At 37.1% G+C, this 15,111-nt stretch overlaps 1 protein-coding gene across 1 annotated transcript in view; it reads left to right on the forward strand.

Moving 5' to 3' along the window:
• Window positions 1–15,111, forward strand: part of vangl2 (VANGL planar cell polarity protein 2) — a 101,590-nt gene that overhangs the window by 38,574 nt on the left and 47,905 nt on the right. Inside the window, exons 2-4 of the mRNA XM_028821129.2 lie at window positions 6,225–6,305; window positions 12,782–13,102; window positions 14,712–14,832. Of these exons, the coding sequence (XP_028676962.1) occupies window positions 13,032–13,102; window positions 14,712–14,832 (192 nt within the window). The 5' untranslated portion in view covers window positions 6,225–6,305; window positions 12,782–13,031. The remainder of the gene's footprint in view (window positions 1–6,224; window positions 6,306–12,781; window positions 13,103–14,711; window positions 14,833–15,111) is intronic.

Raw genomic sequence — 15,111 nt, forward strand, 5'->3', positions numbered from 1 at the left:
CTCAGACTTTGAGCTGCAAGTACTAACAGCCCTAAGATCTAATTTGTGAAACAGGGTTAAACTCCCACCCTGCCCCCACTGGTGTTTCCTTGGTCTTTGTATGAAATATGACACTCTGTTCTTGTTTAGATTGGATTGCACTTTGTTGCTTTTCCCATCCAATCATCTTTGCTGCCAAAGGGAAAAGCCTATTAGCTTCTCTTCAACAGCCTCAAGAATACAAAAGAGTTGCTTTGGTAAATGTTTTAAGATATTTCCACCGTATACATACTATAAAGCTCATTCCTACCTTCGTTAATCTAATGCAGGTAGCTCGCTCAATTAATGCTGTTTTCAAATATAAAGATGCCTTTTTCTGGAGCTAAAATCCTTTACTCTTTTTTAATCATCTCATTCATATATGTGAGGAGTTAGGTTATTATATTGTCTTAAAGGAATTCTCCACCCAAAAATATTTTTTCTTATTGTATGTTACTTACCCCATGCAACTTTTTATGTTAGCTGAGAAAAAAATGTTTAACTTGGACTTTTTACTGCAGAATAAGAGAAAAACTGTTATGAATGAAACTGGAAAACCATGTGGAGATGCCTATTTTTTTAAATCCATAATGAATTTATAGAAAATACTAAGTTGTAAGATTTAATAACATATCCAAAGATAGAAACTTTTTTTTTGGTTAAAAATGTCAGATCCATTCTGTAGCATTACATTATTCTGTAAGAAATAAATGGTTGAAGAACAGAATAGCTCTTAGCAGGTTAATAACTTCTGCCTCAGATTTTATGTTGCATGAATTTCTTGAATTTGTTCTGAAATTATAAATTAATGTCTGAAAGTTTTAGCACCCCAGGCTTTAACATTCATTATCAAATACAATAACAATTAACCCTTAATATTGGCTAATATGAGCAACATTTTAATGTGTTAGACTGCAACCACCCTCATAGCTAATTTTATTTCCTCTTAACCTGTGGTGAGATATGCAAAAATCTTCTTCTTCTTCTTAAAGATGTTAAGATTTGCATTGGGTGTGACGAGGATGGACAGGATTAGAAATGAGTACATTAGAGCAAGGGTTGGCAACTTCGTTCCTGGAGGACCACCGTGGCTGCAGGTTTTCATTCTAACCCTTTTCTTAATGAGTGACCAGTTTTTGCTCCTAATGAACATCTTTTGAATTCATTTTAATTGACTTGCTCTTGAAGACTCAGGCCCCTTAATTGTTTATTTTTCTTTAATTAGCAGCCAAACAATAATAAGATCCAAAATGCGCCAAAATAAATGGTTTCCATCATACAATATCTGAAAATAAAGAAAGGCGAAGGTCTCAGGAATGGTGATCTGCTCAGGTCCACAAAACATCTTAACAGTGCTCTTAGAAAAAGAAAATCAGCAGTTTCAGAAATGTCTGCTAATGTACCATGAGAGTAGCAACAAGGCACAGAATTAAAGAACAGGTTTAATTAACGACAGGGATCGACTCCTAATTAAGCAGCTGGTTGGAGAGAAATTGGTTGGAGTTTGAGGCCCTGACTTAGTTGGTCTTCTGTTGGCTCACTCACTTCACATTTCATTTCTCTTTGGGTGCCATTTAAGGAAAGGAATGAAGCAATTCAGAGGAACAATGAAGAAATTCAGGGGAACAAATTAAGTCAATTAAAATGAATTCACAAGAAGTTAATTAGCAGCACAAACGGGACACTCATTAAAAAAAGGGTTAGAATGAAAACTTGCAGCCACGGTGGTCCTCCAGGACTGGAGTTGGCGACCCCTGCATTAGAGGGTCAGCTCAGGTTGGAGTCAGAGAGGCAAGATTGTGTTAGTTTGGACATGTGCAGAGGAGAGATGCTGAGTATATTGGGAGAAGGATGCTAAGGATAGAACTGCCAGGGAAGAGGAAAAGAGGAAGGCCTAAGTGAAGGTTTATGGAAGTGGTGAGAGAAGACATGCAAGTGATGTGTGTGATAGAGCAAGATGACGAGGACAGGACGATATGGAACAAGGTGATCCACTGTGGTGACCCCTAATGGGAGCAGCCGAAAGAAGAAGTACTGTATAGTTAAAATAAATACAATGTGAAATTTAGCAAAATACAAAAGTATGTCCTGTGACCCTGTAGTTAGGATATAGCGGGTTGGTTAATGGAAGGATGAATGTATAAGAAATATAAAAATGTGCTGTATGCATGCATCTATAGTGGGGATGAGCTTCATTGGCTAAGTTTTCATTCAGGCACCTCTTTTCATTGTCTCAGACGCCACAAAAGAGCAACACACTGTTTGTCTCCTCTACCATCCAATAAATAATATAATAGCATTTGATGCTGTACCAGCCAAAGAGTTAGTTTTTACCTGCAGGTCATTAGATTGTTAACTTTCATGTGGACTCCATTATGAACAGTAAGCACTTGTACTACTAAGCAGTCTTCAATACCAAATCAATGTAACTGGCCATTCTTTTGCTCAGTTACCTGTATTGTGTGGTTATTACTTGCTCATACTGTATTGTCACGGCATATTTCTACTGGTTGGACTAGCAACAAATACTTTTAGTTGAACTGTAAAGTATAGTGACATTGAATTGAATTGAGCAATCTGGTCATGTTATTCAAATGTTAACCAAACATTCCCTAGGAGAAGGAGGATAAGTGAAAAACAAAAGTAATTTTGGTGTCTTTTTTGCTGAGAGAATGTTGCTGGCTTTCCTTGTCAGTGGCATGAGGCTGTTGCCCTGCTTGTCAAAGGCAGACTCTTCAGTAGAGGTCTTTGTGGGATTTATTGCATCTCACAGCTCCATTACTACATAAATGTTTCTTCCTCTAGTAGCTTAAGTGATATATTCCTGCTGAGAAGCAGAGAAGCCTTCTTTTCATTTTCCATTGTATTTTTCTGACAGTGTGCCTGCTGCATGGCACCAGCATGCACTTAGAAAGGGTATGGAAAAAGCTCAAATAATTTATTTTTTGCTTACATTTCATCTGCATGTCTTTAAAGTAGCTTCTTTTTTGTGGATAAAAGCCTAGATATCATTATGGTGCTGTCAACAATGTCCTGAACTATTTGTTTAAAATCAAACTAACATGTTGTTTTTGAGTAATTATGAGCTATTATGCTTTCTGCCTCTGCCCAGTTTTTAAACACTTCATAGCCATATGTGCCTACTCATATGCTTACATTGCATTTTAACCAGGTAGTGACAGTTTGCACTGGATAGCATGCAGCCAGATCTGATGTTATAACATTCATGGTGTCAAAAAAAAAGTAAATAAATTTAAAAATGGCAAGTTGGATTTACAAAAGTGGAAGGTTGTTGCTTGTTCGTTCTTCACACAGGTTAGATTTAGAGTTAACCACCCCCCCCCCCCAGTGTCTTCATGACACTGGACGAATATGTATCTCTGTGCTTAATCCTAATACTGTAGCTGTCAAGTTTTTTTTTTTTTTCTTTTTGATTCCTTTTCCAGAGTAGATATTCACAAGGTGCTTTTATACGGGATATATTTTCAATTATTGTAAAGGTAATCATTATATGTATAAATATCATGATGCACAACAGTGCGCTTCTTGAAACTGGACAAATCCTGTAGACAGTTGCAGTAAACCATGGCAAAAAATGTTACACCTGACGCCGTGGAAGACATTTTCCTGGGTTTTTTGGAGCTAAAATGGGAATCGACTTAATGTTTGTCTAATAACATGTTAAGATTAGCAGGTTTTTTTGATTTGTTTAGACTTGTGCATAGTTTTATTTTTTATTGTTTAACCTAGTTATTCAACTAGGTGGTCTTATGTGCCTCTAGTCTCTTGATTTTTCTACATCAATTGGGATTTCTATAGTGATTAAATATTAATGTATTATACATTTGTTTTTAATTAAGATCAGCTAAAACAAAGAAGAGAAGAGGAAAATTATATTCTGCAATAATTGCATCTGCCTTGGCCATCCAGCTCCTCCCTAGACTGTCCAACAATGCCACATGATAGCTCAGTCATATAATGGTCGTCTTTTCAAAATGTGAAGAAGTTTCACCATTGAGTCCAGGGTCTACCAATATTTGCATGGATTTGTATCTCTGGCATCCCAGATCCATACATGTTACTCTAACTATTTGAGTGGGCAATGTGCACAATTTAGCTCTGCAGTCTCCAATGGAATTGTTCATTGACTGGGCATCTTCTAGATTGTAACTGAGGATGGACATGTAGCAGGTGAGGAGACAGACCTGTAGTACAGTTCAAAAGTGGAGATTTTATTGTCATAAATCAGGAAGTGCAAATTTTTCAAATTTACAAAAATAGTGCATGGCCCACAAGAAATAAATAAATCTATGTTAAAAACAGAGCCATAAAAATTACTTTGTCCAAAGGGTGAATATAAACAAACATTTAAAATCCAACGAGAAGTAATTTCCTAGACTCAGGACATTACTTTGGATCACTAGGTGTTTGTTGACTCCTTCTGCCCCGCTACTGGTTGCTGCAGCTTCAACTGCACCAGTCCTGGTTGCCATAGTTCCTGAGCTGTGATCTCACTTTGCATCTACAGTACCCCAATGCCACCTTTCCCCCAACAAAATCTTGTCACACTCCAGATCTTCTTTCCTACAAACACAGACTCCCAGTTGTCTCTCTCCATTCTCGTCTGCTATGTTTATGAAAGTCAGCAGATCTGAATGTGCCACTTCCAGGAACGCCCATGGTAGCCCTTAGCACTGCTCTCTTTAACTTGCTGAACAGTGTTGATACATCTTGACCTTCACTGAGAATACCTCTGCTAATGAACCTCTGCCATTATTTTTTCCTGGACTCATCCCTCCACTGTTTAAACTATTGGCTCCAAGTTGTTGCCTAATCACCATACTGCCGGCAGTTGCATCTGTGATTACGTGCCCTCATGTGGAATTTGCTTAAAAGGACCACCGCACGGTAAGTGCTAAAAATGATCAATTAATAAATTAAATCTTTAAAAGCATCTTTACCACTTACCTCAAGTCACAAGTTCACACAGATGAACTGTATACGCAACCCAACAGTTAAAAAAAAAAAAAACTGGAAGCCCTGGCCAGGAGGCAGTGAACGTCACCACTGTTTTAAAAACCACTAAAAGCCCTTCATTCTTAACAGTTCCTGCCCCCCTACCCCCATAAAAAGAAAACAGGTAAACACAAATTGAGGACAATAGAACAATCAATAACTAGAAGCAATTAAAACAGTTAAAATTGTTTCCATCGTCCATTTTGTGTCTTCATACATCCTTCATTCAAATGGGGTAGGAAGCCACCTCTGACACTTTCTCATACAGTCCTGTGCCATCCTCTTCACTCCCTTACTGCCACTGGTCCATCCCACCATTAACACCATAATGTGATGCCAGCTACAAGCAACCCGGGCATCACTCACGACTCAGAATTGGATGAAGGGGTTAAGTTATGGATGGCTGGATGAATGGAAGTACAGGCACTCTTAATATCTGTTTCAGTGCGAAGACCTAATCAAAAATGGCAGTGATGTCAATTTCCATTATATGTCAGGGAGAAGATAAAGGGGATGAGAAATATTTAGTAACAGCCTGTCACATTGATCCTCAAAATTAATATAAATAGCCTCGTCTGCAGCTCCAGCAGGAGTTCTAAAAGTGTTCAATATATACCTACTTTTTTGCTATCTATGATCTTTTCATTGGAAACACTTTTATCAAGTGCAAATTGAGTTTTATGTACCCTCTTATGTTTTTGGGGCAGTTTAAAGGCAGATGTAAGGTCAATAAATAGCATCCTACTGTAACATAAATGTCCCGTCTTTTTTGGAGTTCACAAGTAATGCATAGGGTCAAAGGTATGTGTCATCTACAGCTATGATATTTTGGTGCACTTGAACTATCAGTATGTAAAGAATAGTCATTGAAACATATTGCTTTGGTTTTCTTGGACAATTGCAGTTTTCTTTTTTAATAAATGATCCTGCATAACATTGTTTGGGTTATTATGAATGTTGATGGGGGACTCAATGTTTGAAGCTTTAAAAACATGTGTAAAATGTTATCCGCACATATTATTTACGGTAATATGTTCTTGCTGTTCACTTTGAAAAATGTCTGCATTTTATTTGATGAAGAATTTTTCATTAAAATTTAACCAATCAAAATTCTAATTAATGAGTAGTTTTGTGACTTTTCACCATATTTTATTATATGTTGCTAGTTTATTTTATTTTTTATTTTGCAGTTCAAGACTAATGCAAATCCTGATATACCAATCTCAAAAGAAGGGGGCTCTTCACAAGTGAATTTCCTGTCAAACCAGCAGGTACGCTTTGTGTAATTAAATGGGATCTAATAATGCATATTTTATGAATAGTGTTTTGTTTGAGGAAATTCCTGTTTTGCATTTAATTCAGTCTGTACACCTCAGATTTTAAATGTAACACCAGGCCATATGATTGAAAGAAATTCTAAGATTTCTGCACTAATATGGGTCAGTCAGATGGAGAACTTTTGTTTCTTGATGCCGAAACAATTGTCTGCAACCTATCATTGACAAAACTAAAGAACTGGCCATTGATATTTGCTGCATTAGACAGCCTTTATACCCTGGTTAGTATTCATGGAATGAATGTGGAACTGTTACACTGCTACAAGTACTTGGAAGTCCACATCAAAGACAAACTGGACTGGTCTCATAACACAGAGAAACCATAGAGGAAATGGTAGAGCAGACTCTTTTTTTTTTTTTTTTTTTTCCTTAGGAGACTGTGCCCTGTTACTCTGGGAAATGACATCCTTCACATCTTCTACCACTCTGCAATGGCCAGTGCAATTTTCTATGCTGTGGTGTTCAGGGCTGGTAACATCACCACAAGGGAGGCCCACTGAATCAACAATCTAATTAAGAAAGCAGGCTTAGTGGACCTTCTAGAGGTAAGAGTGGAACAGAGAATGAAGACAGAACTGAGTGCCATTATGAACAAAGCTGCACACCCTCTCTCTGACACGGAGTACTTTCAGTTAATGAATTATTCAGCAAAAAAGTGTCAAGAAACACTACAGGGACTCCTTTATAAAAAACGGCAATAATGACCCATTGTGACTTTGACTGTTCTTTTTTTATGTTTAGTCAAGTCTGAAGTTTTCTTTTCTTTTAGTAATTCTTGTGTTTTTTTGTTTGTTGTAATATTTATGCATGTAATTCCCTTGGAGACATACATCTCTCTGTCTGTCTGTCTGTCCATCTAATCTATCTAATTTATTTCATCTGTATCTATCTAATAATCTATCATCCGTTCTTCCTATTAGGCTAAATTCAAAGCTGATTACAAAAAATGAGGCTAAAATGTAGTATCCCTCTAATGCAGCCAGTGATTAATGCTTCTTCCTTTAAAACAAAGAAATTAATATTCCTAAAATTATACCCAAAAAGCAACTTTTCAACAAGCTTTTCAAAGGATGTTTCAGCACTGACATGATAATTTTAAATTTAAGAAATGTTGTGGAAAATTGACAAGCATCAGTGATCATTAACACAGATAAACAACTGCACCTTGAATTACTGACGTTCATAATAACAAAGAAATAATAACAAAATAGTAAAGAAATTAGTTGCATTTCCTTTTAATAATCTGGATGTATCTTCAGATTAACAGATTTTGTTTTTAAATGTTATAGGCTTTTTTATTTATATTCAGTGTATTTATTCCATGTGACAGATTTTTAAAAAGGGTTGGAGTTGATTCCTCATCTTCTTGAAGTTGTAAAAGTGTTTTTACCTGCTGGACTCTTGGGAGAACCTTTCACAGCAAAGATCCCACATATAAATAGCATGGACTTATTTTATGTTGTGTAAAACTGAAACTAAAGGAAAAGCATCATAAAACATTTAAATTGTGCCTCTGATATGACCCTGCTATCCTTGTTGCAAGGCAGCAGCACTACCACTGTACCACCCTACAGTAGCACCGTGTATGATAAACGTAATGCTTAAACTGCATGCTATAACAACTCTTTACTCACTAACCAATAAAAATGTATGCTTTTAAAAAATATAGATACAATTAAACCATAATTTAAAATATTAAACAGTATTTTAAAATATTGATCATCATTAATCTCTTCCAGCAAAGCTTTTTAAAATAAAGAAAAAATACATATCTACACCTAATGAGGAGATGTGACCAATAAAGGAGGATTATGAAACAAAATAATAAAGGAGTGGAATGAGAATGATTGGGTGGATAGGCTGACTTTCACTGAGAAAGAGGAAGATGCGTTCAGAGATGAAAAAGAATTAGTGTGAAGGTAGTAAAATTGTGCGGTTAACAATAGTTTTGACAAATGCAGTGCAGTGTAGGGAATGGCATGTGTACTGTATTTTCCTCATCTGGTTCAACTCAACTTAATATTGTTGAGTACTCTTTATGGAGGACAGGCTTGGAGATTTTACATATATTTACAGCTAATATTACAATAAAAGAAAGGATAAAACCTGTTATTTAATTTCATAACCCCACATATCTAGGTAAATACAATAAAACAGAAACCACATCACTTTCACATTAAAACATGTCAAGCATAAACAGACTCATTAACATTTGAAAAAATACTTCTGTTATTTTTTTATGTTTACTTAGGAGTACTATGCAGGAACTATCTGTGCCAAGTAAATGTAATGTGCCGATCTTAATGAAGACAGAGAAGAAAAAAGACTCATGTGAACAGGCAGATCAGATTCCAAAGCTGCTTGTGTCAATTCAGGAAAGCATGACAGATAGTGTTAAGAAGAGCACAAAGCATCTGTCACACCAAGTGGCTGTTTTGAGGTATCATTTCAACACACTGCATAATTTTGTGGTATGTTGATGTGGAAGAAAGGAATTACTGTTTTTTAATATACCTGAGTAATGCAGGCGTTAGTTTAGAAGTCAAAAAAAAAAAGGCCCCTTTTCCCCACGAAACAATATCCAATTTATTTTGCACATGTTTTCTCCCCATTACTGGTCATACATAGTATGACTTACTCTTACAGTCACTGTCTGCTTAACAATATAAATCATTTATTGTGACATTTGTTACTGGTTACATTATTTTCATAATAAAATCTTATTGTAATGACAGGTTGATTTTATTAGTTTAAATATCCATCCATCCATCCATTTTCCAACCCACTGAATCCGAACACAGGGTCACGGGGGTCTGCTGAAGCCAATCCCAGCCAACACAGGGCACAAGGCAGGAACCAATCCTGGGCAGGGTGCCAACCCACCGCAGGACACACACAAACACACCCACACACCAAGCACACATTAGGGCCAATTTAGAATCGCCAATCCACCTAACCTGCATGTCTTTGGACTGTGGGAGGAAACCGGAGCGCCCGGAGGAAACCCACGCAGACACGGGGAGAACATGCAAACTCCACGCAGGGAGGACCCGGGAAGCGAACCCGGGTCCCCAGGTCTCCCAACTGCGAGGCAGCAGCGCTACCCACTGCGCCACCGTGCCGCCCTAGTTTAAATATAAAATGTTTAAATTCAGAGCATAGATTCCAAAAATTTTCATTCTGTAATTATTAAATGAAAATGAATGTACTGTCCGATTACGCTGACCCACAAAAAAAAGTTTTATGTTGCTCCCTTCCAAAATTTTGTGTATTCTTTATAGATTTGAGGGTGCCGAATCCAATCTGCCACAGAAATGCTCTATCTCATTTAGTGTTTGAGAGATGAATAATTACAAAAAAATATTTTAGAGGAAAACACATTTTTAAAATGAAGTGTTTAGACTGGGGTGGGGGGGGATGATAAATTTCACGCAATTGTTTTAAATATAATTGTTCTTTACAAAAAGCAGTCACTTGGTAGTTTTGTCCCTCTTATAAATCCTACTGAAGGTGTTCCATGGTGGAATGGCCAACAGATGTCTGTTAACATAGACTCGCTCACCTTTCCATTGTAAAATTTCTCTCCATTGGAGTGAAGTCCTGGTGGAACCTCTCCCCATGTTCATTAGAGCTACAGTCGCATTTCTTGACACACTTCTACTGAATAATTCATTGGCTGAAAGTCCTCAGTGTTAATGTGTCAGAGAGAGGATGTGTATCACTGTTCATAATGGCACTCAGTTTTGTTTTAATTTTCTCCTTTGCTACTACTTTAAGGGGGTCCAGAGTGCATCCTTTAACTGAGCTGGCCATTTTAATCTTCTTGTCAATTCGTTGGGCCTCTCTTGTAGTGATGTTACCACCCCAGCACACTAACGCTGGCCATCACAGAGTTATAGAAGATGTGCAGGATGTCACTACTAACATTAAAAGAACACAATCTACTAAGGAAAAAGAGCCTGCTCTTGCTCTTTCTTACATAGTTCCAAATACTTGTAGTAGTGTGTTCCATCCCCTGAATACTGACAAGACATAGGCTCTTTGGTGCGGCAAAAGCCACTAACCAATTTCTTGATTTTGCTGATGTTAACAACAGCATTTATTTATATAGCACATTTTCATACAAATGATATAGGTCAAAGTGCTTTACAGGATGAAAAAGACAAAATATATAAGAAATAAAATTAGGCAATACTAATTAACATAGAGTAAAAATAAGGTCTGATGGCTAGGGAGGACCAAAAAAAAAAAAAACCCCAGACAGCTGGAGACCGGTTAAGATGCAGACAATTGTCTTTGCACCAAGAAACAAAGTTCTCCACCTGACTCCTATACTCTTCTCCCTTATCAATAGACACTATAAGTGCAGAATCTTCTTCTATAATACGCTACCGTGGCTGTTCGTTTGTCTGTCCAGGATTTTAAATCACCTGTAGCTCGGTTTCACCTATTGACTTGAAATTTGGTACACATATACTACGTGACGTCTACTATCCGCTTTTGGGGTGAAGATTTTATTACTCTTTTTATTTTTTATTTTATTTTATTGTAGAATCAACTCTCGGCAGCGCGCCGCAGGGCGGCCGTGCGGCACATGCGTACAGGCGCTGTTCTCATTCCCTACCACCTTCGCTAATCATTCTTGAGGCAGATTGAAGACTTAAGTGCCAGATTAAGTAATTGCAACACAAAAACTAACTTAATCAGTTTTAACGCGAAAAGATGCAGACGAAAGAAGAGAAGGGCCGCTAGGGTGGAGTAAAGAAGAGCTGCTCGGGAAGCAGCAAGCATATCAAACTCTGAGCAAACGAATGCTAATCGTACAGAGAAAGAGGATGAATACTATGAATGCTGAAGTCAAGTGTATTCACTGCACGTTATCGTGCAGTGCGCCGTTACTGGTCATCTGATAATTTCTGCAGGTGACATGATCTAGTGTCATATTTATAGTCAGAGGTGTACAGAATGAAGAGAAAATGAGACAGGACTGTTCCTTGCGGTGCTCCAGTGTTGCTCACACAGTCCTTGAGCCTCACAGACTGAGGTCTGACTGACAGATAGTCCATTTTCCAGGACACAATAAACTGATCCATCTGCATATCTCCAAGTTTACCCCTTAACAGGAATGGCTGGATGGTATTGAAGACGGTGGAGAAATAAAAAAAAAAAAAACATAATCTTCACAATGCTGTCAGCTTTGTCCAGATGAGATTAAGCCTTGTGGAGCAGATAGATAATAGCTTCCTCCACACTAATCTTTGTCCAATAGGCAAGCTGCAGTGGGTCCAGCTGGTCTACCACAAGAGGACTCCTATAGTCCAGGACCAGTCTGTCAAAGGGTCTTCATGGTATGAGACGTAAGTGCCATTGGTCTGTAGTTATTAGGTGTAATTAATACTGTAATTATTCTAACTGAAGTAACTGATCTACACAAAAGAGTGAATGTGCCAAACTTTCCAACAATAATAATCTCCATTTCATAATTCCGTTTTCTAAAGGAAAGCACTTGAAATACTTCTCAGCATATTTTGGAACTGCCAGTTTATTTTGTACACACCCATGTACAAAATTGCCTTTCCTTGTGAGTTATTATTGTTACCTTTTTTATATTTATACAGACTTCTTGAATTAGGCAAGTACAGTCTCCTTCATTTGGTGTTAGGTCACTTGATTAGACCACATAGTGAGGAAATATAAAAACAATAGGTTTTTTTTTTTTCCTGTCATTTAGATCCCAATGAATGTCAGTCAAGTCAGCAAATCCGTACCTCACACTTTTTTTTTTTTTTTATATATAAACTAGTTATACGTTTTCATTCGGCCCTGTTCTCTTGCACGTCAATTCCCCATGGGTAATTTAATGTAAAATTCAAGTGAGAATCCCATCCCCCGCTGTAGCCCTTTTTTGTCCTTTGGCTTCCTTGCTTCCCACCCTCTACATTGCTCCCATGTTAGTTGCTATTACCCTGACAACGGAGCCTCATTGTTGGCATGGCAATGAAAGCCTTAGTTTAAGGGTGGTATGAAGAGTTTCCACGTTGCCGTGCCAATGTGACCTTGCAGCAACCCAATATGCTTTGTGTGGTTCTGGTAAACTGATGGAGATTCTTAAGAGTTTTCTATTGCCTTCAACATGATTTATCCACTCTTTTTAAAATGCATATTCTTATTTTAAGATTGGTATTTATTTTAAATGGGGAGAAGCGTCTTAAAACAAAGAATAAAATGTGTCTTGCACATCTCAAAATCCATCTGCTTTTTTAGTATCACTGAAAATACAGTTCGAATATATAGCATTATAGTACATGTAAGTAGTCAGAATAATTGCCATGGAATTAGAAATGACTTTGCAATCTCTTCTTAATTTAATGCCAGTTCTCTAACCACAAAACGTTTCAATCTCTCCTCAGGTTGTTCAGCCTTTGGCATTCTCTGAGTGGGTAACACCAGTCCTTCAAAATAGATTCTCTCAGGAGCAAAGTCGACCTTCTGAAATTACCTCTCTCTCTCTCTGCTAAGGCGGTGACCACCCGGAAACTTAAGGAAGGGGGGGTGCCATCAAGAGCTGGGAACGGCCAGAGGGAGGGGGGAGGAGGAGGGGGGAACAGCCACCCCCGCAAGCAGACCCACAGCAGTGTGGAGAAGTCAAGGAACAGCAGCATGGATACTGAGTCCCAGTATTCTGGTTATTCTTACAAGTCAAGTCATTCCCGCAGTTCACGGAAGCACAGGTAATTTGCCCATCTGTACAAGGCAGCATGAAGCTTTCATGTGATACACCAAAGTAAATTTCAGATTAACATAGTAATAGGAAACTGACATCATTCTACTGTTCCTGGAATGTAAAGGTGACTTTTTTCTGTATTCCTAAATACAGAAACATACAGAAATTACATATTTAAAATATAATGACATTTTGAGCATGTTTCTTTAATGCAATTCCAGTTTATCTCTCTTTATATTATTTTTCACATGGTTTCTACAGAGAGACCTTGTGTTGCTCCTTTATACCCTTAATTATCCCATTCTCACTATGTAATGTACTATGTGATAATGTACACACCAAACAAAAATATTGAAAAATGACAAATTATGACTGCACCTACACTTTTTTTCTGGACAGTTTATATTTTTGGGTCCAGTCCCCTAGCTGTAATTTTTTTATTATCTTCCATATTTAAAGATTTAGCATTGCTTTAACAAGAACTGTTTACTTTATAAATAGTGATTTTTATGACCTGTGGTCAGTGCATTTAATAATTTAGCAACTAAAGCTCAATATAGTGAAACATACTGCTGTTTATGTCCTTGTGATATCAATGTATCAAGACCCATAGTTAAATTTCTCATTTTCATTGTCATTTACCAAAGTGAGGCCTGCTAGTATGGAGGAATATTTCAGGCAACATTAAATTATGAAAAGTGTACATACATAAACGTTTCTTGAAATGTGTATTTTGGTTGCATAATTCTTTTTGTACATATTTAATAATTTCTTCATTTATTTGTTTCAGTGCCATGGCATGCAACACAAAATATGCCTTGAAATGAAAATTGCCATTTATGTCTATCAAAGTTGAGAGGGTGGTCTCTAGTGAATACTGTTTTTTGATTGGTGTGCACAGTGGCAGCTTTGCACATGCCTTTGAGCCAGAGGATTAACGAGGCAAGCAAAGCACATTCTCGGTGTTGTGACTGTGCGTGTCCTGGTGGATAGGAGTTGAAGAAAAAGTTTGCCAGAATTACAGCAAGAAGTCCTGAATTAATTTTTAGTAATCTGTATCAGAATGTATCTGCCTATAGATGTACCACACTAGTGCTAATTCACCGGTCAAAAGAAAAAAAGTCCTTGCAAGAGCTCATTCTGCCATCTTTGATGAGTGAAAATGTCAATTTTCATTTAAAGGTGTGTTTCATGATGTGTACAGTGTCATTGACATAAATAAATAAATGAAGAAATAATGAAATACATACATATTTAAGCAACAAAGCATTTCATGAAAAATTGAATTAGTAATGAGTAAACATCATTGTATTCAATTTACTTATTGCCATGTTTCACAAAACATTTATTTGAGTATTTATTTATTTAATTTTACCAAAATATTCCTCCATAGCTAAAACTGACTATAATCAACGCTCGTTTCTTTTTTTCACCTAATAGCAATACTGTTGTGTTGAAAAGTAGGGTTTTTTTTCCACCTGTCTCCTTCATTGTTTTAAGGAGAAAGCTATAAATCTTATTTTGGGTTGGCATTTACATTTTGGATGCTTTTGGGGTGTTTTTATTCCAAGTCTTGCACCTGTGTTTTTCATGCAGCTTCATTTCTCCTGTTACAGAGACCGTAGAGAAAGACATCGATCAAAGAGCCGGGAAGGAAGCAGAGGTGACAAGTCAGTAACAATCCAGGCACCAGGTGAACCACTATTGGACAATGAGTCAACAAGAGGAGACGACAGGGTCGGTTTACTCTTTTGGTATCAGGTTTTATTTAATCTGCTGACATTAACCTTACAGAAGCATCATAAACTCTACTAACTATGTCTTTTAACTTTACGTTTCCTAGTTATTTAGCTCAAGTAATGTCAAGTCATCACTTTGTGTTTCTCATCATGCTTATTTCTGTTTTATACTTTAATTCGTAGTATGCTTTCCTACTATGTATTTTATTGGCAATCCTATTTGTTTAGGTATTTCAGTACCGATACAGTGGATAACAAAGATTTGTGCACTCTTACT

This window comes from Erpetoichthys calabaricus, chromosome 16 (assembly GCF_900747795.2).
Source record: "Erpetoichthys calabaricus chromosome 16, fErpCal1.3, whole genome shotgun sequence".
NCBI classification, from domain to species: Eukaryota; Metazoa; Chordata; class Cladistia; order Polypteriformes; family Polypteridae; genus Erpetoichthys; species Erpetoichthys calabaricus.